Genomic DNA, 27,013 nt, shown 5'->3' on the forward strand with positions numbered 1-27,013 from the left:
GAAAGTTATATCCTTTGAAACTGCTTACTTCCTTTAATAACTGTTTACTCAATAAAGCAGTGGTGGGCAACCTTTTTTCTACCGCGGCACAACTTATTGTAATCAACGACTGAAATCGCTCATGGTAAACAAATCATGGCATTTGCTGTCAATCCTTAACTTCTGTACCGCAGTACACAGGTTGCCCACCACTGTAATAAAGTGAAGATGAAAAATGGATTGAAATTTGATGATAAATCAGAATTTATTCATCATTTACTGTTCAAACTTGTAATTTTGACCTTTTCAATTATTCTATCAGCATCTGCTTCAATGGATCACAAATCCGATAAATATTATTTCCAAAACAATACCCCATTTGACATTTAATCCAAAAAGTGCTTAAAAATCCATTTTTCAATAACAAAAAATTAATTTATTGCCTACATGAAAATTCCAAATAGTAATTAATATCATTCCTCAATTACTTCATTAATTTAATTAGTTACCAAAAAAAATTGTATAAAGTCCTTGTGATATTGATCGAAGGACTTAAACGCATTTGACTGCCAAAGAGTATCCAATCAGTAAAATTCACAACAAAAATTCAGTCAAAATTATTTTGAATATTAACGGTCAAATAAAATTCAAATTCTTGTAAAGGAAAAAGTTTCCAATGGAATTTGTGAATAAAGCAGAAAAATCATTAAATAAAGCATTTAATAATAGTTTTAAGCTTGCAAACCAAGCGCTAAACCAGGGACTTGATTTCACTGAGCTAATGCTTCAAACTCGAGTTCTCAACGTTATCTGGTTGCTGAGATCTTACTCCTTACCCATATAATCATCCAGCCAGTCAGCCAATGTGAAGCTATTAGCGTAATTCTTTTGAAAAACTCACAAACACACAATTATGAATGATAAAAAATGTGATTATTAAAATATTAATATTTCATTTATAAAATTGATGAACATTAATTAAAATGAAAAAAATAACAGAGAATCCCTTTGAAGCTATGTGCTATCAATAAAATATGTCCCGAAAAAATTTTTTTGCGATTGTTATCAAAAATAATAAATTTATTTAATGAAATTTTTATTCCCACAGTAAAGAATTTTTCGCTCTTGTCCATTTTTTGTGTCATGAATTGGGGTTGAGAGGGGATGGAAAAAAATGGGAGGAGATGGGTGAAAAATTTTTGTCTTGATATTATTTTTTGAACAATACTTTTTACGTTTATTAAACTATAATTAAGTCTCTCTGGAATTTTACTTAATTGCTTGATTAATTTTATAGTCAGAACTGCTATTGGACTTAATTGCACAAAAAACAGTTCCTTTCCGCAAACAAAAAACTAAAAAAAAATTACAGACATAAAAGAACCGTTGGTGATCTCTGTGACCGTATGACTGTCCGGTGAGAAAGTCCATAAGAATGTCTTACGATGTGAACTTGAGGTCAAGTGTCAATGAAAGGTCGAACTGACCATCTACCCCTTTACCTTTTTATTCCACAAAAACTAGTTATTGAAAAATAGTTTTTTTTTAGTCGTTAAACTTGACCGGTTTTGTTTGTATGTCCATAGACATTTACACAGCTTGACCGACCCCTCTTTTATGTTTCTCATATGTCATTCCTCATCAGGTTGTCGTAGAAGATGATGATTCCTGCATGAATGGGAATATAAAAGGACATGACGAGAAATATGAAAAATTTATTTGTAAATAATTAATGATCTCTAATGTATGCAGAACGGCAAACCGAAAAAAAAAATCTTTTTTTTTGAAAGAGCATCAGGCAAAGTTTACGTTTTTATTAACTTAATTAAATCGCCATCGAAGAGAAAAAAGAGAGAAAATTGCTGCATATGTTCGTGTACATTAAAGGATGCTCTTCACGATAACAACGAATAATTAATGAACACAAAATGCCTACAGCATCTCCATGATATTTTTATAAAAAACAAACCAAAAATCACTTGAGCCTGTATTGTTGGATTAATTGGAATTGAGTGCAAATGAATCTGCTGGGTATTGGGAGGGCTGGATGGAAATTTTTACGCTAAGATTGAAAATTTAATTTTAATTCAAAAACCAAAATGGTTCTAAATATTTCTTGTGTATCTTATATCCAGTCAAGCATTTTTCCTTCCAATTGACTTCAATCCTCATTATCCATACAATAAATGCCATTTGAGAATTTAATCAACTCTCTGATGAATTTTTCACAATATTAAAAAATTTATTGAAATTACTATTATTCCTATATCTACTTCAACTCATCCCCTCCTACACTCTTTACCTTATTTTTCAATTGCACTGATGACGTTTAAAAATTCTCTTTGAAGTAAAGTTTTGTTTACTTTCCTGCAAATAATTCATAATATTTATGCCTTGTGCTGCTGTAATGTTCAAGTTAACTCTCATTGGGATTATATAAAAATGTGCTCATTAGTAAATTAGCTAAAGAATGTGCTCTAAAGGATGTGAGACAGAATTATTGTCAAAATGAATTTATGCTGGAATAGTGGTGGGCAACCTGTGTGCCGCGGTACTAATATGCCTTGTGCGGCTTCCAGAATACAAAATTAAAGCTTGTCCACCTCTGAACTAGATATTTGAAAAATTTTAAGACATAACTTTACGTTTCTTAATAGATTTATGAATTATATAAGCTATGATCGCATTTAACATAAAAATTCAGCATAAATCATAAAAAAAATATCCTTCTTTAAATTTTATTTCATCCTCATTTCAACAAAACCCACTTAAGTGGTTAACAAGTAGCATAAAGAAGAGGCAAAAACCTGAAATAAATGAATGAAAAATCTCTTTTTTGTGTGCGGTTTTGAATGCTAAAAAAAATGGTGATGAAAAGAAATTGTGTGGACAAATAGAGAAAAGGACGAAGAAATCTTCTCAGAAAATTTGCTCTTCCGTTTTTCAATTTAATTTTCTGGGAATGTAAAGGAGTCAGGGACTTTGGTGACTGAAATAGACGTTTTGAGGGAGAATTTATAGTCATAAGTGTCCTTATTAGGACGTTGAATTTCTTAATTCAACAGAAGCATTGTCATTACTTTCAGTTGCCATTGTCTTCAGTTCAGGGTGGGTCATTAGGTCAGGGGTAGAGTCAAAATCTCCTCTTTTTGGACATAATTCTTCAATTTTCAAAAGGTTTTCAACATTAAGATCCAAAAATCCTGCCTAATTATTGGGACCCCCCTCTATATTGCTCCACCCCTGCTTCAGTTACACAGCAATAAGGAAGCTACTCCCCCCAAGTTCCTTTTCAGGGTTAGTTTGTGCATAAATTTTATGAATTCATTTGTATAAAATTCTTTACTTTTTTTCATCATTTTTTTGCTCCCATCACGAAGTTTATTTTCTGCCAGTTGGTGTATCAATTCATGAATATTTAAATATGAAAAAGCAATGCAATTTATTAAATTAAATTAGTTAATAATTCATTCATGACATCACAGAGAGCGAGAGATGAGAGAGAGAGAGATAAAATAAAGTCAAACTTCCGCGCATTTTCCATAATTTTAATTAATAAGAATTTTCATGTTCATCATCATTGGAACATATGTTGACACCTTCAATCACTTCCACAAATTGCTTGCTTTTTGATTGATAAAAAAAAAATCAATTTCCATATTAATTGAATTGAGTTACTTTCCATGCCATAGTATGAACGAGAATGAATGTTGATTTTTTACTAATTAGCAGGCAAATAACATAAAAAAAAACTCTCTCAGAAAGTAAATGTAAATAAGAAAGTTTTTTGTTCATTCTGTTCTTTTTTTTCCTCGACTGTATCGTAAATCGTTGATCAAAGCAATAAAAATTAATTGAACTGGGATTTGTTAGTGTTGAGTTAGATTTTCATTCATTTTGGGTTTGCTTGTTGATCATACCTGGAAGGATCTAGGTGTAGAACTAGTCTAAAGCCAGATTTCGTCGGAAAAATCGGAAAAAGCCAATTTTATGCATCAATTAATTGATTTATAATGTGTAACGTATTTTTTAATTTTAAAAATACTAACGTTCAATAAATTTCAAAAATTTCCGCTGTTTCATTCAAAAATTAACGGACATTTTTTGAAATGGCACAAGTCTGATTGGGTCTGATTAATACAAATTGCGTTTCTTATTGTCCTCACAAGCAGTTTTCTTACTCCTTACTGTAAAAGGCAAAAACTGCCAGAAAAGCGGAATGAAGAGAGAGAATTTTTTTTATCTACCGCATTTCATCATTCAGCTCTTGTAAAATAATAAAAATAAACACATAAGCAAATAGTGAATGGAAAAATTAAATATACATTGAGGAAAATCTGTGTATATATATATGTGTGTAACTACCCCTTTTAATACATTCATTACGTAAAATGTTCGATTTTATTTTATTTTATTTATTTACACAAAAGTCGTGGATAGATTGGGATTGATTGCTTTGCGGTCGCTCTAGATGACTAAAGTTGGTTTGACAATTACTTCCACTCACTTGATCTCGTGTCAATAATGAAATATTTTCTGCATTCTGTTCCGTTTTTAAGCGGGTAAAATTTTTGTGGACACAGTTTGCAGTTTTAATTCCCTAGTTCCATGAGATACCTTCGTCCTCATGTACATAATTGAATGTCAAACAAAATTATGTGATGCATAAAAAAGGAGACGAGCGATAAAATAAAAAAAAATCTTGTCACACAAGCAAAAGTTTCAACTTTTTTTTCCATCTCCCTTAAAACTGCATAAAACGAATTTTAATGATTTGTAAATATGGAAAAAATTTATTTAAAAAAAATTGTTTTTGATCAAATATTTGAGCAAGTGAAATCGTTTATTTAATGTGCATGAAGGAATGAGGTGCTGCTACTACTGCTGATGATGACTGCAATATTTTAGAATTAATATTGTAGTTGGATTTGATGTCTTATTCATGCTGAGAATTCAACGGAGAATTTATGACTCTAAATTAAGAAAAACCATAGGAAAATCAGTTGGCTTTGTATAAAAATTCAAATTTTTTCCAAGGGGCAACAAACTATGTCAATGATTTTTTGTTTGTTTCCAAAAATTCAAATTGAAATTTACCACATTTAACAATGAAGCTAACTGATTAAACGGCTTTATTGCTGCTATTCTATTGACTAATGGTGGTTTTGTTCCAAAAACAGACTTTCCTGATGAATAAATTTCAATTTTTTGTTTTTCATACAAAATGTTTTTTGAACTTAATTTTCTCGCGTTCGAAAAATTTAATAACTTCAAAAAATACTCAAATTCCAACTTCAAATACTTCATTTCAAATAGAATTTCCCAAAAAAATCCACAACCCATCAAAATATTTTTCGATTTTCATGATGGGAAAAAACAACCTTGAGGAAAATCGTTCACTTTTCTTTATTAAAAATATGATTTTTTTTCCATCTATTATTTGCTTAATTCGTCGGTTCTTTAGCTAAATTTTTATACCCACTCTCCATCTAAAACAGACGAATCCATTGCGAGGAGATTTTATTTTAAATTTTTTTTCTGTTCATTCTTCGAAATTTGTAATTCAATAAATGGAATTAAATGTAAACATTCATTGCAGCGATTTTTTTTTCTGTTCTGAACAATCAATGATATTAAACTTTTATCAGCCTGTTGTTGTTCGCGTTCGAATTTATTGGCATCTCCTATTTGCCATATCAATTTGATTGATTTCATCATAAATTCAATTATTTCAAAAAGTTACATCGATTTTGCAGCTCTAAAGGATTAATTTGATTTATTTTTTTGAATATTTTTTTAATTCAATCCCTTCCTTTTTCTTTAGATAAAGCCCTTTATCCATGCTTTGTTTGCAAGCAAGAGAATTGCAGTCGAACGCGGCCACTTGAGAAGGCAAAAGCTCAACAATATGGACTCACTGAGGAGAACATTCCAGCTGGAACAAGAATTTGCAGTAACTGTCAAAGTAAAGCTGTAAAATCAAGGTAAGCTTAAACTAACTTAAACTGAAAGAATTTTAACTTATAAAAAAATATTCCACAGATTTCCAATCACATCATGTCCACTGCCGACCTGTCCAAATCCAAAAGATCGTGTAACACGTCTTCGAAATCTCCCAGCAAGGTTATCAGAATTATCGCCAGAAGAGCGTGATCCAATCATTAAAGAGCTTCAAATACCACCAAAGGTGACAAAATGTTGTTCAGTATGTCTGACGCGTATAAAGCGTAAAATGGGTACACAATTGTTGGGCACGACATCACTTACGGATGATGAGATTCAACAATTTCGTAAACAATTGCAAGACATTGGACCGAAATGGAATCAGTTAGCAGAACAACTCAATAAATCAGCTACGGTGCTTAAGACATTCTATTTTCATTATAAGAAAAAGTATGGCTTCGATCAGGCTGTGAATGAATATTATAAAATGCATGTAAATGAAGATCGTCGTGCAATTACGGACGGTGATGAGTCAGATATTAGTGTTACATCATCTGATGATAATGGATCTGATACACACAAGAATGATTTTACTGTAACTGAAAGTGAGAAAGTTGACAATAACAGTACGAATACTGTTATAAAGAGTGAACCACAAATTCCATCAACAATACCATCAATTCCAGTTATGCCAATACCTGCAAGTAAAGAAAATACTGTCAAGAATGAACCACCTCAGCAACAACTGCAACAACCTCCAACAACAATATCACAACCACAACAAATTGTAGATGATCGTTTACCACCTCCTTTAGGTCAGCCACCACCGTTGTTGAGTTCACAACAAATTCAAAATTTATCGACTATGCCACGAGCACCAGATCATCCAATGATTCATATTATGCGAACAAAGAAGCATTCAGAGGAATATGATAGCTCAGCAACTGAGACAGCAGATGAGGAGAATGAGTCATCACCAGCAAATCGTCAAAGTCCGAAAACATCATCAGTTTTTGCTGGTAAAACTTTAAATCCTTCAACAACAATCTCAATGGTTCCATCATCTCAGCAAAATGGACCATCAAATGTTCGTGATGTTATGCATAATGTGATTGAGAGATCACTGAAAAATACACAAGTTCCGCCATTGAAACCAAATCCACCTGGTCCAATTGATACGTCACCGGACGTTTCATTTGTGACTTCTTATCGACAAGATCCAAAGCAGATGCAACAATCGAGACGATCAAATTCTGATGGACTCCAAACATTAGCAACACTTTCAATTGTTAATTCTCATGGACCATCACAATCTGGACAACAAAATCCACAAATTATTGCTGGACATCCTTTGAATATTTCATCAATAGCTGCAACAATCACACCAGTTCCACCACCTTCACAAGGCAATCAACCGCCAAGATCATCGTCAACACCACAACATTTGAATGCTGTTCAAGAGAAAGATTTAAAGTATGGTCGACCACATCAACCGCCAATTAATCATCAACCTGAACCTGAGCCACAAACACTTGATTTGAGTATCAAGAAGCCACAACAGCAACAACAACAACCGCCAGAGAGAAATTTTCCAGCATTTCAAGCAAAGGCACCGCCACCACCAACAGGTGGATCAATTTATCGTGGAGATCCTTCAGCAAACATTCCAAATCAGGCGCCTTATTTAGCATTTCATCCTGATATGAATCGACCATCAAAATCACCGAGTACTTATATTGGACCATCATTATCGCCCGGTCAGCAACGTGTTATGAGCTTAGGACCACATGGTATGCAACAACCGCAACAAATTGTTACAAATAAGTCAAAAGTGACACAGAAATTAAGTCCAAAAGTTCATCATCATCAAGTTCAACAGCAACAGAGTGGAGGTCAAATGCAACAAATGAATGGACCAAAAGGTTCAATTACTCTTGGAACTCCTCTTAATGATCGTGGTCAACCAATAATGATACAAAATTCACCGCAAGGTCCACGTTACGATATTTTAAGACAAACGCCACCCAATTCTGATAATAAATTTGGCTCAATAACAGCTGGAACGCCTATACATTTAAGTGACAAACGTGTTCATGAATATATTAAGGGCAACAATCGTCATAGTCCAGCAACAAATCAACAACCAAATGTTTCATCGGCACCAACGAGTAGTCCACATCCTACAATTACAAGCTACCGTCAACCTGGTGAATTAAGCTCAACACGTGATCTCGTCTTTAGTGACTATATGATATCTCAGCAAATGCAGGGACACAATCAGCAATCGCGTGGTGGACCGAATATGCCAAATACCATAAATATTATAAGTGGAGGTCCTGGTGGACCTGGTCGTCCTGAAAAGGAATCTCCATCGCCACGTAATCTTGCTCATTCGAATTCACCTGCATCAATATACTATGCTGACAAAGAACGTGAACGTGCTGGAAGTGGACAAACACGTACAGAATATTTAAGTAGATCATCACCAGCTGATCATCATAATAGGTAAAGTCCTTAAATTTATTTATAATCAATATATGCTAACAATATGTAACTTTTGCAGTACACCAAGTCCACATCGTACTCCACCACCACAAAGACAGGGTGTAATAATCCAGAGACATAATGCTGGTGGATCGAAGCCTCCATCTCCCGCACCACAACGATTACAAGTTAATCAAGGACACTATACGCATCATTATTCACAAGGTAAGCTGAATTTTCCTTGGAGCTTTTTTGGATTATCCCTAAGATAATCTAAAAGTTTTGTATATCCATAATTTATACTAATGTCTAACGAGAATCATATTTAATCTGTCCTAGCAGGACACGACGCACTTTCAAACTTGGTGGATGTAGCAGTAGCACAACAAGCATTACCAGTGCCAAACGATGGTAGCCGTAGACACATGCCACCAATTACATCTGAAAGTCAATCAATTCAACGTGAACGATATCCATACTTGATTCCAAATGACGTCAATGTAATGCTTCAACAACAACAGAACCAGGTGAGACATAAAAAATTATTATTAAATGAACTTTCTTGAAACTTTCTAATTAGAAATATCCATTTCAGATTGAAATGATAAGAAGGCATGAACTTGAGAGAAAGGAAATGGAGAAACGTGAAATGATCGCACAAGAACGCGAAAGAGATCGTGAACGTGATGAAAGAGACGCTCAACGTAGACACGATGCTGAATTGGCTCAACGTAATTTCGAACGTGATAGAATGGAACAATTGAGAATTTCTTACACATCGAGACCATATGGTCGTGGACCAGATGAGGTGATTAGTGCTCAGCATTTGATTAATGCTATAATTACTGAGAATATTTCGAGACCACAGGAGAGTCGCGATCGATATGTAAGTTATGATAGAAACTTGCTTGATTCTCGGATCTTAAAGAACTCTATCCATTTACAGCAACTTGGTCCAATCAGTCGTCTTCAACAAGCTGAAAATAATGGAAATTCTCACTCACCAAACATCATTAATGTCGATGTTGATTCATCATCCGATCTTTCACGTCATCAGTCATCAATCTCAAATCTACCATCAAAGAATCTAAAACTAAATGATATAACGGATGCAATCATATCCAAAGATCCAGCATTTGGTATGCATCATCAGCAACAGCCAGGAGGTTATCATTTAACATCACCACATTTTGTAAGGACAGGATTCAGTAATGCAAGTACAATTCCAAGTAAAACACCGCCAACACAAAGCATGGCACAGTTACAAAACAGTGGTCCACAGCTTATGGGACAGGAACAAATTATTGCAACCGATCAGTGGAAAATGAATCGACGAATGCAACAACAACAACAGCAAAAGGAAGAAATGGCAAAAAGTGGAAATCCACAAGGTAGAACAACACCTGATGATCGTCATATTATTCGAATGGCTCAGACTCCATCGCCAAGAAATAAAATGGCATATGAGCCAGTATCACCACCAGAGACAAGTGCTCATTACCATATGCAGCCAAAAATTACAATCAATGCTTATGATCAACGTAATATCGCCATGCCTGGTGGACAAGATAATGCACCAGGTGGTGATGCAAATAAGTTACTCAATATGCTGAATAATAGAATTGCAGAGGCAATGAGAAATGATGATAAATATCCAAATGAACATCATAGAAATCCAGAACGAAAAGATAGTCGTGACAGTGATGTCATGAAGCAATACGATCGTCCACGCAGTGGTAATAGTATACCTGGAAATGGTGTCGATAGTGGTGAAAAATCGCCAGCTGGTAAACGAGAATCACCTCAAGTTTACATAAGTCGACCATCATCACAGCCTGGTAATCAGCCATTCCAACCGACAATGTTTATGTATCCATATAGTGCACTAAACATCCCACAAGTAGCCGCTGGTGCCAATCCAATAATCAGTCCAAAAGCTGCAAGTGAACTAATCGATGCAAATCGTCAGCAACAAGCACCGCCAAACCAACATTTGGAATCACGTCAAGTATTGTCAGAGCAATACGACGCCCTTAGCGATGAAGATTAACCAATTAAATGTAGATTGACATATTGCCGCAATGATGCAACGGCAGCAGCTTCAGTCAGTCAGTATTTTTTTCTCTCAGCTATCAGCAATTAATAGAAATTGAAGCTTAAGCTTATAAAAAAAAACTCTCCTCCCGATTTATGTCATATAAATGAAAAATACAAGTAACAACGATTATTATAATTATTATAAAATTATAATTAATGAAAATAATTAATGAATGAAACACATTTGACAATTGAAAGACTAATTTGCTTAAATAAATCTACAAAAAAATTTAGATTATTCAAAAAAAATGAAAAAAAAAAAATAATAAAGGACACATACACACATATAAAACATATAAATACACACAATTTACACAACCACATTTAAAGAAAAAAACTGAATGAAAATAATGAATTAAGAGAATAACCGTAGTGAAAATAAGAGGGTTTGAGGTATCCATAAATGGACTTTCCTATAGTAGATTGAGGGGTTGTTCTGATATGTGATGGATTTGAAAGACATTGATGTTTATAGGCTGCACTAGACTATGTTCTAGTTGCTGAAGACTCACTAGTCCCCTCACTTATTGAGCAACCCCACCTCACCCTCAACTGAAGTTAATCCCCGGTTAAAGAAAGTGAAAAAAAATATGATAGACTATCCATGTTACACGTGGAAGTTCATAGAAAAAATGAAGAAATCTATTCATGCGCTAAATGTATAAAATAATAAATAAAATTAATAAAGTAAAAAAATAGAAGTTAAAGGAGATTTTGTATAATGTATAAAGAAAAAAATGAATGAAGAAAAAAAAATCTATCAAAATGTGATCTTTAATTAATTTAATAATTTTTTTGACTTTTTAACTTTATTTCTGTTTTTTTCCTGTCATAATTAATTGATGATAATTTTTTTTATTGTAAGAAACATAATTAATTTAGGGGGGATATAAAAAAATTGATGATGATTTATATAAGAATGATGAAAATAATAATAAAAAAAATAGAAATGGGAATATTTAGGAATATCGTTGATTAGTGAGGAAGAAAAACATGGTTTTTGCGAGAGAATTTTCGATGAAAATTTGAGATTTTTTGAAGAATTTTATGAATTATTGGTCAAGTTTGAGGATATTTGAGTTTGTTGAACATAGTCCCAGAAGACAAAAATCTGCTATGACTAAGGTTCTACCAAAATTTGACTAAATATTAGGTGCAGCAGAAAATTGCAAGCCTATGCCTCTAAAATGCAGAAAATGTAGGTCTGCGATTCTTGGACGAGCCTTAGTTATAGCTAATTCAGTGATGAGCAACTTGTGTGCCGCTGTTCACAAGTGGAAATGCCAAGAACGGAATCAGCGTGGTTTCAGTCGTGGCTTACCATCAAAATATGTCACGATACAAAAAGGTTGTTCATCACTGAACTAGTTTATGCAAATTAATTCTAGTGTAATTTTGTCTCAATTGGGACTTTTAAGTTTTTAAAGAACATTTGCCTGACTTGAGTATCTTCATCAAGCTATTATATAGAGACTAAGATACTCAGAAGTAGATTTGTGTCTTAAATCTGCTTTAGATAGCCAAGGATGAAGAATTTAGTTCTAACGTTTCTGTTCATTTGCAGTTGTTATTAAGAATTACTGTATTAATCAGAGCTTGAAGTCGACTTTGATTTTGTATGGAGTCATGTCGACTTTTCCAAACAAAATTCAAGTCGACATCGAGCTCTGGCTGTTAATATTCCTTAGATATCCTTCAAAGAAAATCTCAAATTTTCATCAAAAACAATTTTTCTCGATTTTTATGTAGGATTATGAATTTTTGTCTCTTTATTTTTCAATTTTAAGGAAAGTCTTTAGTTCTTATTTTATGTATTTTTTTTATGTAAGCAACCCAATCCACAATATAAAGTTGTGGACTGAAACCTGCAAAAAAATGAAATAAAATGATTTCTTCAAATCAATAATGATTCTTTTTCATTATTATTATAATTACTAGGGTTCGTTACTAGGCGTGCAGCCTTTGACGAACTATAAGGTACAGCTAGAAACTGCAGGCCTGCAATAAAGGAATTGAAGGTCTGCAGTTCTTGGCTGAACCCTAATAATTACTTTTATTATAAGTTCACAAACGAGAAGAGAAATGAGATAAATCTACAAAAAAAATTTACATGTAAATTATCTATTTGTAATAAACAAAAAAAAATATACAGCATTAAAGAAAATTTTTATCTAAATGAAGGTAAATAGATAAAAAAGTATGCAAGCTAAACAAAAATGAATTACAGTTTTTTGAATTAAAAGCTCCCAAAATAAATGAATGAAATACTGAATAAACTTAATGTAAAATATAATCGTCAAGTTACAATAATATGTTCAATCTTCAAGGTATAAATAAATCTTCAACACACTACACATAAAAAAAAACTGCATTATAATTTTATACAATGAGAAAAAAAATAAAAAAAAACAGTTGCTGTCTTCAAAAAATAATTTAAAATGGAAACTTTAATCAATCAATGATGTTCGATAGGCATTTTGACTCTTTTATGTTGGATTTTCATTTTGAGGCTTTTCCGTGAGCTTTTTTATTTAAACTTGTGGATGAGAATGATGGTTAATTTCTTCAATATGAACTGTTTGGCAGCAAGTAGACTCGACTCCATACAAAATCTTTGTCAAATTCGAACCTCTATGCTTAGTTTCTCAACAATAACAAGTATCTAATTTATATCCTCGAGCCATATAGACATCAAATTTAGGCGATTTCCAATTGATTAATGTTAAATAAAATCAATCGATCAATGTTAATAAAAGAAGTTCAGCGGAGTATTTAAAGTTTTTCGGCTGAGTCTTCTTCATTTGTGTCACTCGGGATGATCATTCTTGTCTATAATTATCATTATTAAAAATGTCTAACTATCTACTCATATAAACTCAAAATTTTTAAAAAATGCAGCTTTAAAGATTTCAATTTTACATTTTTATTGTTCCTTGAAGTTAGTATATGTGGCGAGGATGGGGGTTTGATATTTGAAAATGATTTGTCAGACTGCGGAAATGTCGAGATTGGCCGTTATTTTTACTTTGTATAGATTTGTATGGATCGGAAAATTTTGGGGAAGGATTTTGGAATTTCTTTTTGAAAAACACTTGCAAAATGAAGATTTTTTTTCCAAGAAAGAAGGGTTTGACCACCAAACTACCCCTCTTTTGAATATACTCCTGGTATGTGACTTTATTATGGACTGTTAAAGGATTTATTATGGACTATCGAACCTTTTATAAAATACTATTCATTGTAGAAACAATGCACTAGTCATACTTTATGTTAACTGTTCTAAAAATCTACAGACTCCTACTATACTCAACCATCATTTTATTCACAAGCTCAAAATTTATAAAAGATTTGACAATTTGGAAAAAAAAATATTTTTCACAAAATTTTGTTACAAAAAGAATTTCATATTTTTATACATAATTGGACTTTTTAATAGGAAGAGAAACTAAACTAAATTTAAAAATATTTCATGTGAAATGTTCAATTCCTTAAATTTTTATCATCATTGTTTCCTGAATGTTTAAGACAAAACTAATCAATGGGAAAAAAGTTTTTTAAAATAATTTCTGTTGCAATGTTACTCCATTTTTGTCCTTAAATCCCTAGTTACCCACATAATCCAGTCTCATTTTCCTTCAACATACTCTCATTCGATTAAAGTTTTTAAGAAAAATAATAAAAAAAAAGTTGTTGATAAAAAAAAAAGTTAGATAGGATCCCTTAATAAAATATATGAATGCATACATAATGAAAAAAAAAATAATAAAGATTATTGTATAATGCAAAACATCTAACTATTCTCTTTATAACTCTCTACTATCTTTCTTCTCGAACCTATAACAAATTGATATAAAATCCACAAAAATTCATAAAAAAAAATACAGCGGAAAAAAATTATATTTGAACTTGAAAAATGCAATAACTTTCCTGCTTCGCGTGGAAGTTAAAAAACTACTTTCTGTATATAAAAATTTTATGAAAATTTTCTATTTTTTTCGTTTTTGGTTTTTCATTCATAAAATTTTAAAATTATATTTTGATTCTTCCTTTATTTGATACTATCTTCATTTTTTTCTATGCATAATTGTGTATAATAAACAAGATGAAAAAAAAACAAGTGAAAGAATAATTCCGTCTTTGAAGTTTAAAATTAATAAAAAAAAATGAAAAAAGGGAAAACTGAGATATTAAATAAAAAAAAAATATGTAATAAATATTTAAAAAATGTAAAAAATTTCGTGTCCTATTTATTGCTAATTTGTCTCATTTTAATTAAGGATTTTCAGTATTTAATTTAGGTATTATTTGTCACTTTCAGATTATAAACTATAAAGAAATGAAAACTCTCTTAATTTGAACAAATTAACTTGATTGATGTAACAGTTAACTGTACTCCGTAGAGCCATCTTTGACCCTAAGATGGAAGGTGACCTTTTCAATTGCATGAGTAATATAGGTCTCCTTATTTAGGCTTTAGGGATGCTGATATTGTAAAGCGAATAAAAGTGAACAGGCTGCGATGAGCTGAACATAATCTTAGACGGCCTGTGGAAATTCCATTAATTAAGATCTTTACAGCTGATTTTCTGGACGGTAAAAGAGCCCGACCAATGAACTCTTGAAAGTGGAAGCAAAACCGTATAATATTGTTGAAATTGCTAATTTTCACAATTTTATAATTGACAGGCAAAAAAAAATAATTTTCTTATTTTCAGAGCTCGAATTCTGCATGAAGTCGTATTGATTTTTCCGTCCAGAATTCGAGCCGACTTCGAAATCTGCTTATTTTGAAATAATAAAAATTAAACACAGTTTTGGTTCAAAAACAAAATCTAGTGTGAGTCTAATATACTCGCTTATTTACTTCCTTGTCGCGTTTAAAGAACGGCTATCTTTCGAAAATTTCTGCCAAATTGGGATATTAAAAGGGTTTAGCGTATATATGAAAATTTTAATTCACTTCTTTAAGCCTGTGGGATCGAAATCACTTGCAAGATCTACACATGTCATTCATCATAAAACCTGAAGGACTCTGCAATGTATCAAGTTACAATCCGTATGCGCAAGATTTCGCAAAGTCATCATTCATGTACTTGTAAAGCCTTATGGAGGCACATTATGTGCTAAAGACCTTAAAATTACACACATCATAAGATCCGAGCTTCATAACTAAAGCGGTGAAATGGAAAAAGAGCTACGAAAATTAAAGATGTCCTCGGATTGAAAGGACTTCGTAAATTTAATAAGGAACATTTTTTCTGTTTACCTAAAATTGCATTTACTTTTTTAATTGTAAATGTTTATAATAAAACTAAAAAGTTATTCAAATTTCAACAATTTTTTGCCTGGTGACAATAAATATTTTCAATGCTAAACTCTTCATTTTAATTGTTCCTTAATTTTACAATCCAGCAAAAAAAAAAGATTTTTAAGCAAAAGGAATTAAAAAAAGGAAAAAATAATTTGCATATTCCTAATCCCCATCAATAAACATCAGAAACTTTAAAGGTAAAGTTATGAGCATTAATGTATTCAAAAATTGGGCCACTTGCAGCACTGCAGGTTAAAGCAACCGATATAATACTTTGTGGCATGTAACAGCTGATTTTTAAGCATGCAAGTTGAAAATTAAGAGACTTATTGCTGATCATAAACGAAATTTACATATATCCTCACCCCACACATACAAACACTCCCACTAAAGATTCTTTTATTTACATTACTTGCTTTCAATCAGGTACCAAGAACAATAAACTATTTTGTCATAGCTTATATCGTAAAATTATTTAAAGATATTCCTACCTGATGTAGAATATCCTTCTGATTCTAAATCTTATTTAATATTTGAATGAGAGGCTTCTGTGATCAGTTCGTTAACAACTTTTGAAGTTAAAACATCGAGGCATAAAAAAATAATTACGAAAAGTTTATAAACATCCAAAAAAAAAAATCATAAAAATTTTGTGGAGAATCAGCATATGGAATTTGATCAGCTTTATCAACAAACAATTTCGAATCGTCGATCAAGCTTCTTAATCATGAAAAACAATAAGATCATCTCAAGCTTGGACGAGGAGGCAAATATGTTAAAAAACACAATGCAACATGTAACACTTGATGGACATCGACTGCGATCATTCTCAGCTGGCTCACTACCTTGGGCACAGAAGTTAAGATCCAAAATTCCAAATTTCAAAAAGGCACATGAAATGCAATTTGAGAAGATGGAATCGATTACTGATTACACTAACAGAAAGGCTGAAAGAGCAAAAGCATTAATGTCGCCACCACGACTAGTAAGAAAGACATCGCCAGTACCACAAGTAACAGCTCCAATTCAAAGTAAACTTCCGCTTCTTAAGAGATCATTGTCAGTAAATTACAAAAACTCAGAGACAAATCCAAGCAAGAAATTCAAAGTTGATAATCCAGAACCAACTATAGAGCAGAAGAATAGTCTCAGTCGTGCTGCAGCATGGCTAAAAAGTGTCAAATTAAACAGAAGATTCCAACTGCTTATGATGAATCAGCACAAGAAAATTTAGTATGTTAATTCACACCTTTGAGGATCATTAATTTTAAGGACAGAACATGAATGATTAGGATAGTAAAATGGATGAGTCATCAAGGCGCCAGAATATTAACTGAATATTGACACCTTATCTTTATTATCGGTGTCAATAAAAGTAGACATGACATCTGCATAGATAGTAAAAGTGATTCATTGGAATGTTCATTGATGCTTGGACTTAGTCACAAAATATATTCTTAAGAATGACAGCATGAACATTCAAGGAAATTCAAGAATAAACGAGAAATATCGAAATTGATTTCTCTAGATGTAAGGTCAAAATAGATAATTAGAAATTTGTCGGATTTTGCAGTTTACCTACCTAGATATTAGAATTGAACATGTTTATGCACGTTCCTACCTAAATTATTATTATTATTGTAGAAACTTTTAGATTTTAAGATTAAAATAAAATTGATTTTTTAAATTAAATACACACTTATTATGTTTCATCAATGCCTTTTGAATTTCAGCATTAATTTATAGATTAAAATAAACAAGGAGGCTTGAGTTTGACCTGCATTTAAAGGTACAAATTTTTTACAAATTAAGTACTCTAAAAAGTACAAAATACAAGTGAGTCATGGCTCGGTAGTGAAATGGTTCAATCCCTAGGTACCTAAGCTACATTTAGTGACTCGGTATGAGAAATCGAATCATATGTAGTGGAATTCACAGCCATCCTCACAGGCAGTAATGTCATAATGGTTCTGATCTCACTATAAGCTGTAAGTCTACTAAAAATAATGTTTTGGACCTCAATGATCTGAATAACTAAAGGGTATTTTATATGTAAATGGATCATAAGACTCTAAATAAAAGACTCTGAAAAGTAGAGTTTGTCCAAAAACTGTAAGCCTTCTCGGGTGTACCTTACAGTTCATTGCAGACTTGTGGTTTTTCACGAAACCTTCTAACACGGAATGTTTGATTTATGTTGAATGTTACTGAAAGGCACTTGGTGTAGAACGGGCCAAAAAGCCAGCCTCAGACCGACTTGACTTTAGCTTGAAGCTGGATTTTATCAAGTCTGACCTAAAGTCAGAGTCATCTGATGCCGGATTTTTGGTAATTTTAGAGACATATATTTTCCGGGATAGCAATCATCATAATAGGAAAATATCATCAAAATAGGAAAGTATTTCTGTGCCATGAAACCAAGTTCTTTTGGCTCTTTAGGCTCGTTATGGTCAATTCCGTACCTGAAAATTAAAGATCGATAGCAAAATGTTCTTATTCAAATAAGAATAAAAGTTGGTTGATATACACCATTAGCTTCAAAACATAAAGTACATACATAAAATAACTGTCAAAAAAATTTCAAATCTCGCCACAACCCTGTTCATGCACAAGCAACGATCGATTAATACGTACGTACCATTGTGTTTATTATCATGTTCGCTTAAACTTTTGCTGTTTTTTAATATTACTCATTTGTTTAATAGTTAAGATTATAATAAAGTAGATGAAAACATGGATAAGCTAACATTAATATTGTTGCTAGTGTTTATATGTGGTAAGTAACTTCAATTACGCCGAAATTTTTAAAAACATTAATCTCTATGACAACGCCCTGTTGCAACGAACAAAAATATTTCATCAACTAATTTAATTGACTCATTTTCAGGTTTAGCAAATGCTCAACGCCAATCAGGTATTGAGATTCCGAAAATTCTACGAGGAAGCTGGTTCTCATGGGAGGGACGACCAGTCACGACCATACTGGATGTTAATAAAATGAGTGATCATGGTCGTATTATTAAACTTGAACGTAATGGAAGTGATTATACGATGATTTTCCAAGACAGAGCATGTTATTATTGCATAAAGGCATTCACCAGGTAGAATTTTCCAAATTCCAATAAGAATCATTAATGACTTTTTAATCTTTTTAGAACCAATAATATATTCGAGAAACTTGAAAGCCCTTGCGTCAATATTAATAGCGGAGATGAACCAACATTCGAGAATGTTTGCAAAGGAATTCGTAGTGATCAACAGTTGATTACGTATTTTAATGAGAATTACGTTCCACTATTGTGTCGTTCATCACTTGAAGGTGTATGGCAATTTGCATATCAAAATCGTTTCCGTTTCACTGGTGAATGTGATAATCCAGATGCAAAAATTCAGTCATGTCAAACGGCCGGTACACAGTTTTTAATTACAAATCAAAAGTTTAATATAACATACAAGAAATGCCCTGGAATGGATGGGACATTTGATGGTGTTGTTGAATACAGCTGTCTCGGTGACTGGTTTGTTGGAAAGAATCATTATTTTGCTGTCGCAAATACAAAAGAATCTCGTAAAGATGAAAAATTCCGTTGCTTCTTGAAGAATCGTGATGATGACTTGTACCTTGGTGTTAGTATTACAGCTGAATGTAATACTCTCCAGACAGTTGAAAAGTCACCCGAAAGATTGAGAATTACACCGGTTAAGGCCGAAGTTGTTGAACCTGGATGTCGGTTGCCACAAAATTTCAGTGGTGAATGGATTAACACTGCTAACATTGATGCTGACGTTTTCATCAATGAGACACATATCATTGAAACTTATTACCCAGATAAATCACGTTACCGTCGTACTGTTTATGTTTGTAGAGAACAAAGAGACACAAGAATCATGATGGCACGTTTGACAGTCGATGGTTGTCAGAAGGATTACATCTGCTTCGATTTCGTACCAAAGCATCATAATATCATAAGATATCGTAAAGGATTAGCTGTAATTAAGGATGATTTCAGTACAGTCTGTTCATGGGTACAATTTCCAAATAAGGAACAATGGAGATATGACTTATTCTTAGCAAAACATCCAGTGCCTGTTCGTTGTCCTGTTGCTGGAAAATTCAACTTTACTCAGCAAGGTGAACATAAATTTAGAACGAGAATTCTTGGTGGTGTGACATTGAGTCCTCGTCCTGATATTAGATGCAAACAAAACATTTCGGATCTGAGCGTATGCGATACTGATCAAAAAGAAATGTGGATTGATGAAAACTATTGTCTCTCAGTCGATCATTTAGGACGTCCAGTTGATATTTACTCTGATCCAGATTACAAAATGAAATGCATTGGTTTCTGGAAGGAAAATCTTAAATCGTACTTGATTACATTCGATGACCTCGATCCATTGAGTAAATATCGATGCTGGGTCTACCAACGGGCTGATTTGAATCGCGTTCTTATGTCACAAGCTGTTGGTGCGTTTTGCCATATAAATCAAGAAGTTTCGTCACAAAATTACACAGAAGGCGCTGTTGTGTCACTCGATTTGGTGGAATACGAACGAGAACGTGATCAATGTCCGCTGCATTTTGATGATGGGGAGAATCCATGGGCTGAAAATCAAGAGAATAGCTATAGAGTATTCGATTGGATAATTTACAGTAACTCAGCAACGAAATTAGGTACAAGTTTGTCAGTATTGTTAGCATTCCTGTTGTGTGCCTTACACTTTTAGGATATAAATTAGTTTATAGATAAACAATCATTCCGTCCAAAATTGAAGATCTGATAAATAAATCTGAAATGTTTTTTAAAGTCATTTCCGTCCAAAACTCAAACTCTTTTACTTAAATATTAACTAATTTTTATTAAATCACATTTTAAAAGATTTTCCTCAAATTTTTAGAAAAATAAAAAAAAATGAAAATTTTAATGACAAAAGTTCGTTTCATTCTTAAATTTCGTGACTCCATCATTCTATTATGAAGCTTTATTTTTAATATTTCTCAGTATTTCTACACCGCAAATATCAGTCACGGCGATAATGTGCCTAGACAAACTATTGTATTGCAAGCTGTGCTATAATCGATCGAGGTATTCATAATTCAAAACAAATGAAATATTGATGCAAGGTTTCTGAACAATTCACAACAGTAGGTTTATCTGAGATTGTCTGGTAATTTAATCATATATTCAAGAAATTAAATCATTGAATTTAAATATTTTATAGGTTCCTACTCAATTATGAGCAGCATTTAAATGAAAATTCTTGGAAAATTTTCTTGAAAAGTTGTTCAAGATGCAAGAAAATGATGAAAGGAATTGAGAAAATTTATAAGAATTTATGAGAATTTTTATAAATTTTCGAATAAAGCTGAAGAATTTACGTCGTTGTTTCTGAAACTTTAAAATCAATTTTACAGCGAAGTTGTCTTGATAGGCACAAAGAAAACTTACTTTTTAAGATTTAAATTTCCAAATTTTACGGCCTGTTACTCTAAAGTGGATTATTCTCAATTTCGGATTTTGCAACAAAATTGCTGAGTGACACAAATGAAGAAAGCTCCGCCACGGAGATTTTAAGGATCTGCTATTCATTTGTGTCGTTCGGGTTTGTATGTCAATAGATTTGATTTGAACATAGCCAGATAATATAAATCCTTACTATAAAATTAATTTCATTAGAAGCTTAAAAGTGACATAAGCAAGTATTAGCACTGCACTTTAGTTACGATTTAGAAATTAATGCCAATATGTGGATATTTTCAAATCAAATCTTCTGGCATATAAACAATGTTGAAAAATATAAAATTTAGAGATTTAAAGTCTAAAATTAAAAATTTAATCAAGACAACATTGTATTAGAGCAATAAACATTGCATACAAATTTTACGAGTTTTTGAGACTTTTTTTTAAAAATAACTAAAAGCTATAACAATACGTTAGTAAATCATTGTTAAAGATCGTTATAATCACACATGCCTTGTAAAAAGTATAATATTTGCTTTAAAATTCTGATGAGTAATCAGCAATATTCACTTTAATAATTAATTCTTGAAATTAGAACTTTTCAATCGCAATTTTTGCATGCTAATTGTTAAGACTTAAAAGCCTACTTATTTGTTTTAAAAATAATTTTAATTGACTTTTAATCAGTTAATATGAGGGTTATTTATGCAAAAAAAGCAGTACTCTGTTGTCATATCAACTATACTTTCACATTATTCATACAAAATATTTTAAAATCTGACCGCATTTTGAATTCTCAAGGTCGGAAATTAAGTATTCTTCGGAAGCTTAAAGTTCAAATTAAAAATTAGTTTATAGCATTAGACTTATGAGTAATTCTTTGAATAATAGTATGAAACGTATGACTCATAAGAAGGGTTAAAGGTCTTAATTAGTTAAATCCGTGGCGGGCAACCTTTTATTTTTTACGGTACACCCTAACAGGCAAAGAGACCGGTTTTAGGTACTGTAGTAATCTCTCTGTACTACGAAAGCATGCTCTTTGCCTATTATGGACATATTGGTGATAAGCCTAGATCAGAACTGCACACGGAACATGGTAAAAGGCATTTCCGAAAAATATTGACAGCTCAAAGTTTGCCCATCACTGATTAAAATTAATACTAACAACGCCCAAATTACTTCATGATCCAGATATAAAAAAATTAATTCGGAAGTGCGTAAGTCATGTCTTTGACCTTTTCTGTAACTTATTTAATCTTAGTATTCTATGAGACCCTAACGGTTAGTCAAATTATGTATTATATGTAATATAGAATATATGAAAAAGCGAGCATCTTCTCCTCCCATTCGTTAACATTCAAATGCAATAAACTAGTGACTACTGATTTCTCAATCAATTATAAATAGACTTTTGCCCTTGCAAGGCCAGTTGTGAAATTACTTTATATCGGCTTTCAAATTTATATCCAGTTCCGAATTCATGCTCTGCTCATCATATTTTATATCTTTTAAGTCTTTACCAGGATTTGTTACAATGAAAATCGATCGTTTTCTAAAAACAATGAACATTAAAGCTGCAATGGTGATAACCAATGCAATGATTAATGCTTTGTTGTACTCAGCCTGTAGAACATTTATCTCACTCTCCTTCCATTGGTTTTTAGCTTGCCATGACTCATCACGTGTGTATGATTTCTCCTTGAGACCAGATGGATGAGCTGTTTGAAGATCGAAGGGAATGTTTTCACTAAGATCGATAGTCGATTCCATATTTTTGATAATTTGTTTAAAACTTTCTATCGAAATATTTGCATAAAATGACTCAGTTTGTTTTTCATCGACTGTACTGTATGAGATAAGCTTCATGCTATTAATGTCTGCATGACATCCGTATGGCAATTTTATTATCTCAGCTCCTGTTATGTTACGACTCTGCATGTTATCTCCATGGCAGCTTGTATTTATAGTACTTGAAGATTCACTGAAAATCCAAAAAGTTCCTTTGTCCATTTTGATGACTGCATAGCTTTCCAATTCTAAAAGTTCCATTTTGTTTGCACAAACTTCAATGTCGATAACATTATCACGTTGTGCTGCATACAAGCAATCCATTTTGTTTACATTTGTAATTACATCCTCTGCTTTACAAAACATTTCATTTGAGTCATTTGATATGCAGTTAGCCACAAAATTATCATTTATAGTCAACAATTCATCATTTTCTTCATCTAATAAGAAATATTTTTGTTGTGGGTTTAAGATAAGAACAAAATTGCTATATGCCGCAGGAATTGACTCAACTTTATACAACTTCATTGTTCTAAACGTGGCAATCGGCAGTTCCAAAACGATATGAAAATTATCATTTTTGTAAACAATTTTAGCTTTTGCGTTTCGGATACAATCCAGTGAATTTTTACAGGTAAACTGACGGTCGTTGCGCAATGAATTTCTCACGCTGTCCAAATTATTAAGCAATTCTTCATCGATCAACAATCCATCGACATGTCCATTTATGTATGATGATAAGACAGCATCGACAATGACCGATATTTCGGCAAATTGTTCCTTGAGATTTTGAATCCGCAAATTTTCCTTCAACTGTCTCACATCTTTCTTGAGTTTATTGACTTCATCGCTTTCTTCCGCCTTCAATTTAGCTGGCTGATTAATTTTCGACTCCAAATTTGTTACTTGCTGTCCAATTAATGTTATGTTTTCATACAAATTTATTAAATATCTGTGCAAATCACTACGATCATCTGAATTCATAACACCGCCAGACCACTTGAGGAAATTTCCCCAAGCTGGCCATTCACGCTTTTTGCGATTCAAGTTTTTTGCATCCAAATTCGCAATGTTATTGAGAGTGGAATTCTTCTGAAGAATATCGTCGGTTAAGAATCGTTTTTCAGCTTTGCAAATATCAAATTCACAATCGAATTTATTTAAATCTTGCATCAGCTCCTCAAGATCATTGTAAACATTTTTGGTCACCAACAACTCAACACTTTTATAATCAATTATTAATTTTACATCATGAATTTCATGAAATTCAAGCAATGGAAAATTTTGATTTACTTTTCTTCCGTGAGTCAATGCAATCAGACAGAAAACAAGTAACAGATGCTGTTTATAGCTGAAAGTAATTTTCCTATTGTTAATTAATTGAGCTTCATTTTTTACTTTTGTTGTTCTTGCTTACCACATCTTTATTTTCTACTTTATGTCAATACAAAAAGAGACGCAATAAGTGCTAATAACTCGAAAAAAAAATAATAAAAAGTCACAAATTTATCGCTCCGATGTTTACTTTTAAATATTCAATCTTTACTAAACTAAATGAACGACACAACTGCTCAACAGAGAATGATCGTGTAGAAAATGTGCCGTAAGCACAAAAAAAAATCTCAATAAGCTGAATAAAAAATGAGAGAATTTTTCTCTCCAGCCTAGACTAATATGTGTGTGACTTTACTTTTTTGTTGCATTTTTTTTTTTTTTGCTTACTAAGTGACAAACTCTTTAGTTTTGGTTCGTTTACTATTCGACTAAATTAAAACTAAGCGTTAACTTCATGTGCAAATATTATTTTTATGATTGATCCTGCTTAGATTTTGAAAGAAGTAATTAATTTAGGCATTTTTGTACGACTCGTGTTGTTTGGCTTTTTCAGGGTCGACCCAATCATCCCATTCTACCTGTTTGAGTAATAAGAAAAAATGCAGATAAGATATTAAAATATTATTATTATTTAAGCACCTACGTAAGTATTTTAGAATGTTTGAGTATGCGCATCATGCAAGTATTAAAAATAAAATTCTAAATGTGATGGTATTACTGACTTAATTTAGCATATCACCGCTTCCTTCATTCAAAATATTGTCATCAGAATAATTTACCATTTTTCAAGGCTCTTGTTGTTTACCAGATTTTTTAGTATTAGTTTGTAGTTCATTTCGAAATGAATTATATAAAATTTCAAGCTGACTTGTGCTGTTTGTTTTAATGTCAGAGAAATTTGATCCAGAAATAGAGTCTAAACTTTTATATGAAAATTTATAGCAATTTATAGAATTTTTCCACAACAAATGGAGAATGAAGGGATTTGGGAGTCAAGTCCATCCTTGAGTAGATTCAGTTCATTCAGCTTTGACGTCCAAAAATCAAAAGTTGAGATTTTTACCAGTTTCTTACGTATTCAATGCATTTTAAAATTTCTATATATTTAATATAATCTCCAGAACCGACTCAATAATCAATAATTCCACCTTATCTATAAGTTCTTACTTGGACATAAAAACTTCACCCCTGACAAATATGCAATTTCTTTACAATCACTGATATGATCGTCTTCGTTGAGGAAGGTTTTGTTCATTATCACTAGATGTGCTAATGAATTCACATGCATAATATCCATGTTTTGTTAAATCGTTTCCCCATGTACAGTCATAAATAGTTTATACGAAAGTAGGGCTGAATTAAAAACTCAGTCAAAAGAAATGTTTAATTAATCATTTCCAATTTATGCTAATTAAACCGACAGACCTAATTAATTTGGAAGCTTTTTGTCAAATTAAACAATAAGAAACACTCACCCATTTGTACGTCCATTCACTGAATCCGTTTTTGTAGTTTTTTACACTGGAAATTATACATAAATATTAGACATAGAAAGCATGCGTAAATATTCAAAATTAACATATTTTTTTCATTGAACACAAAATCATATGTTCGAATATCATAGACCAGTTATGAACAACCTGTGTGTCGCGACACACCAGTGTGTTGCCAAATACCATGAACCACTTGTCATCTGTAGTTTCAGTCGAAGCTTACCATCAAGTTGTGTCACGAAAAATAAAAGGTTGTCCACCACTGGCATATGCAAATGATCAAAGTATCAAGTTCATCTTACTTTCTAAAACCAATACTGAGTGCAGTTTCAGCTGCAACTTGAGCCATTTCACCAAATTTACAGTAAAAGATGATTTCATCGTATGGTCCTGGCTTAGTTCTTTCATACTTTGCTCCAAAAGCTGGTGCTGAAAGTCTCAATTCCGAATAAACTTTATTCACTGTTAAGAACAAATAAAAAATCAATAAATTATTGGATATTCTGTAATTAAATGTTCTGCTTACATGGAATATTTATACTCTTTGGGATTGATCCAGATGCTTGGATGTCTTCAGGCTCTCTGACATCAACAATTAGCTTATCAAGATCTCTTAAAGCTTCAATAACTTCCTCGTATGTTGCAATTCCTACCTTAAAAATTGAAGACATTTTTTCACAAGCTCCTATCACGATAAACTGCCAATAACGAATAGGTTATATAGGTTATTTCCTTCACACTCGAGCACTTATTGATTAAGATTTCTATTAAACCAGTCAAAAATTGTACAGCACATGCTATTTCACACAGTTACAATATAAAAGAATGTAAATAGACACGCACTTTATGCGAAATACAATAACTGCATCTCATTATAAGTCATTTAACACGGTTCGTGAAATTGTTTATGCTTTGTGCTCTTATGCTTTTCCTCCCTGCTATTTTATTTTAATCACATGAATTGAATTATACTCGCGTGCTGTTATTTTCCAAATATAAACATTTTACGCTACCTGTGTCAATTTTTATTGTGACTTAATAGACTTTCCATGAAAAAAATCCATGGATTCGACTTTATAGTAAAGTTTTGATTAATTAATGTTGTAAATAGAATTTGG

General features: G+C 32.2%; 4 protein-coding genes across 9 annotated transcripts in view; 2 read left to right on the forward strand and 2 right to left on the reverse strand.

The window, feature by feature from the left end:
- The window catches only part of Smr (nuclear receptor corepressor smrter), a 53,403-nt gene extending 40,994 nt beyond the window's left edge, over positions 1 to 12,409 (forward strand). For 3 of the 6 annotated variants that reach the window (XM_070636471.1, XM_070636473.1, XM_070636476.1), the window contains 6 exons: positions 5,804 to 5,963; positions 6,022 to 8,427; positions 8,486 to 8,631; positions 8,746 to 8,933; positions 8,987 to 9,292; positions 9,353 to 12,409. In XM_070636471.1, coding sequence (XP_070492572.1) covers positions 5,804 to 5,963; positions 6,022 to 8,427; positions 8,486 to 8,631; positions 8,746 to 8,933; positions 8,987 to 9,292; positions 9,353 to 10,456 — 4,310 coding nt within the window. In that variant the 3' untranslated portion in view covers positions 10,457 to 12,409. The remainder of the gene's footprint in view (positions 1 to 5,803; positions 5,964 to 6,021; positions 8,428 to 8,485; positions 8,632 to 8,745; positions 8,934 to 8,986; positions 9,293 to 9,352) is intronic. The other 3 variants (XM_070636474.1, XM_070636472.1, XM_070636475.1) reach the window with 3 other exon arrangements.
- Positions 12,410 to 18,447: 6,038 nt separating this feature from the next.
- On the forward strand, positions 18,448 to 20,748 carry udt (protein undicht). The gene is made up of 3 exons (XM_070636575.1): positions 18,448 to 18,590; positions 18,702 to 18,915; positions 18,970 to 20,748. The coding sequence occupies exons 1-3, from the start codon at positions 18,548 to 18,550 to the stop codon at positions 20,540 to 20,542; spliced, it is 1,830 nt and encodes a 609-aa protein (XP_070492676.1). The 5' UTR covers positions 18,448 to 18,547; the 3' UTR covers positions 20,543 to 20,748.
- LOC139087686 (uncharacterized) lies at positions 20,649 to 24,668 on the reverse strand. Its single transcript, XM_070636576.1, has 2 exons — positions 24,485 to 24,668; positions 20,649 to 24,418 (listed from the first exon to the last, which is right to left on the reverse strand). Exons 1-2 carry the CDS (start codon positions 24,487 to 24,489, stop codon positions 22,717 to 22,719), a joined length of 1,707 nt encoding a protein of 568 aa, XP_070492677.1. The 5' UTR covers positions 24,490 to 24,668; the 3' UTR covers positions 20,649 to 22,716.
- A 246-nt stretch (positions 24,669 to 24,914) lies between these two features.
- LOC139087570 (rhodanese domain-containing protein CG4456-like) lies at positions 24,915 to 26,566 on the reverse strand. Its single transcript, XM_070636404.1, has 4 exons — positions 26,422 to 26,566; positions 26,198 to 26,357; positions 25,878 to 25,923; positions 24,915 to 24,980 (listed from the first exon to the last, which is right to left on the reverse strand). The coding sequence occupies exons 1-4, from the start codon at positions 26,564 to 26,566 to the stop codon at positions 24,915 to 24,917; spliced, it is 417 nt and encodes a 138-aa protein (XP_070492505.1).
- Positions 26,567 to 27,013: the final 447 nt, after the last annotated feature.

The sequence above is a fragment of the Chironomus tepperi genome, unplaced genomic scaffold, assembly GCF_022539635.2.
Source record: "Chironomus tepperi strain 1889 unplaced genomic scaffold, CSIRO-AGI_Ctep_v1 contig_128, whole genome shotgun sequence".
Lineage (NCBI taxonomy): Eukaryota > Metazoa > Arthropoda > Insecta > Diptera > Chironomidae > Chironomus > Chironomus tepperi.

Bases quoted from the DNA above. Each gene is read 5' to 3' on its own strand.
- LOC139087570 (XM_070636404.1), bottom strand. From the start codon at position 26,566: ATGTCTTCAATTTTTAAGGTAGGAATTGCAACATACGAGGAAGTTATT. The intron at 25,924-26,197 runs GTAAGATGAACT...TATAATTTCCAG, and splicing joins CTCAGTATTGGTTTTAGAAA to TGTAAAAAACTACAAAAACG. The intron at 24,981-25,877 runs GTGAGTGTTTCT...TTACTCAAACAG, and splicing joins GTGAATGGACGTACAAATGG to GTAGAATGGGATGATTGGGT.
- udt (XM_070636575.1), top strand. From the start codon at position 18,548: ATGGATAAGCTAACATTAATATTGTTGCTAGTGTTTATATGTG. The intron at 18,591-18,701 runs GTAAGTAACTTC...ACTCATTTTCAG, and splicing joins GTTGCTAGTGTTTATATGTG to GTTTAGCAAATGCTCAACGC. The intron at 18,916-18,969 runs GTAGAATTTTCC...TAATCTTTTTAG, and splicing joins TGCATAAAGGCATTCACCAG to AACCAATAATATATTCGAGA.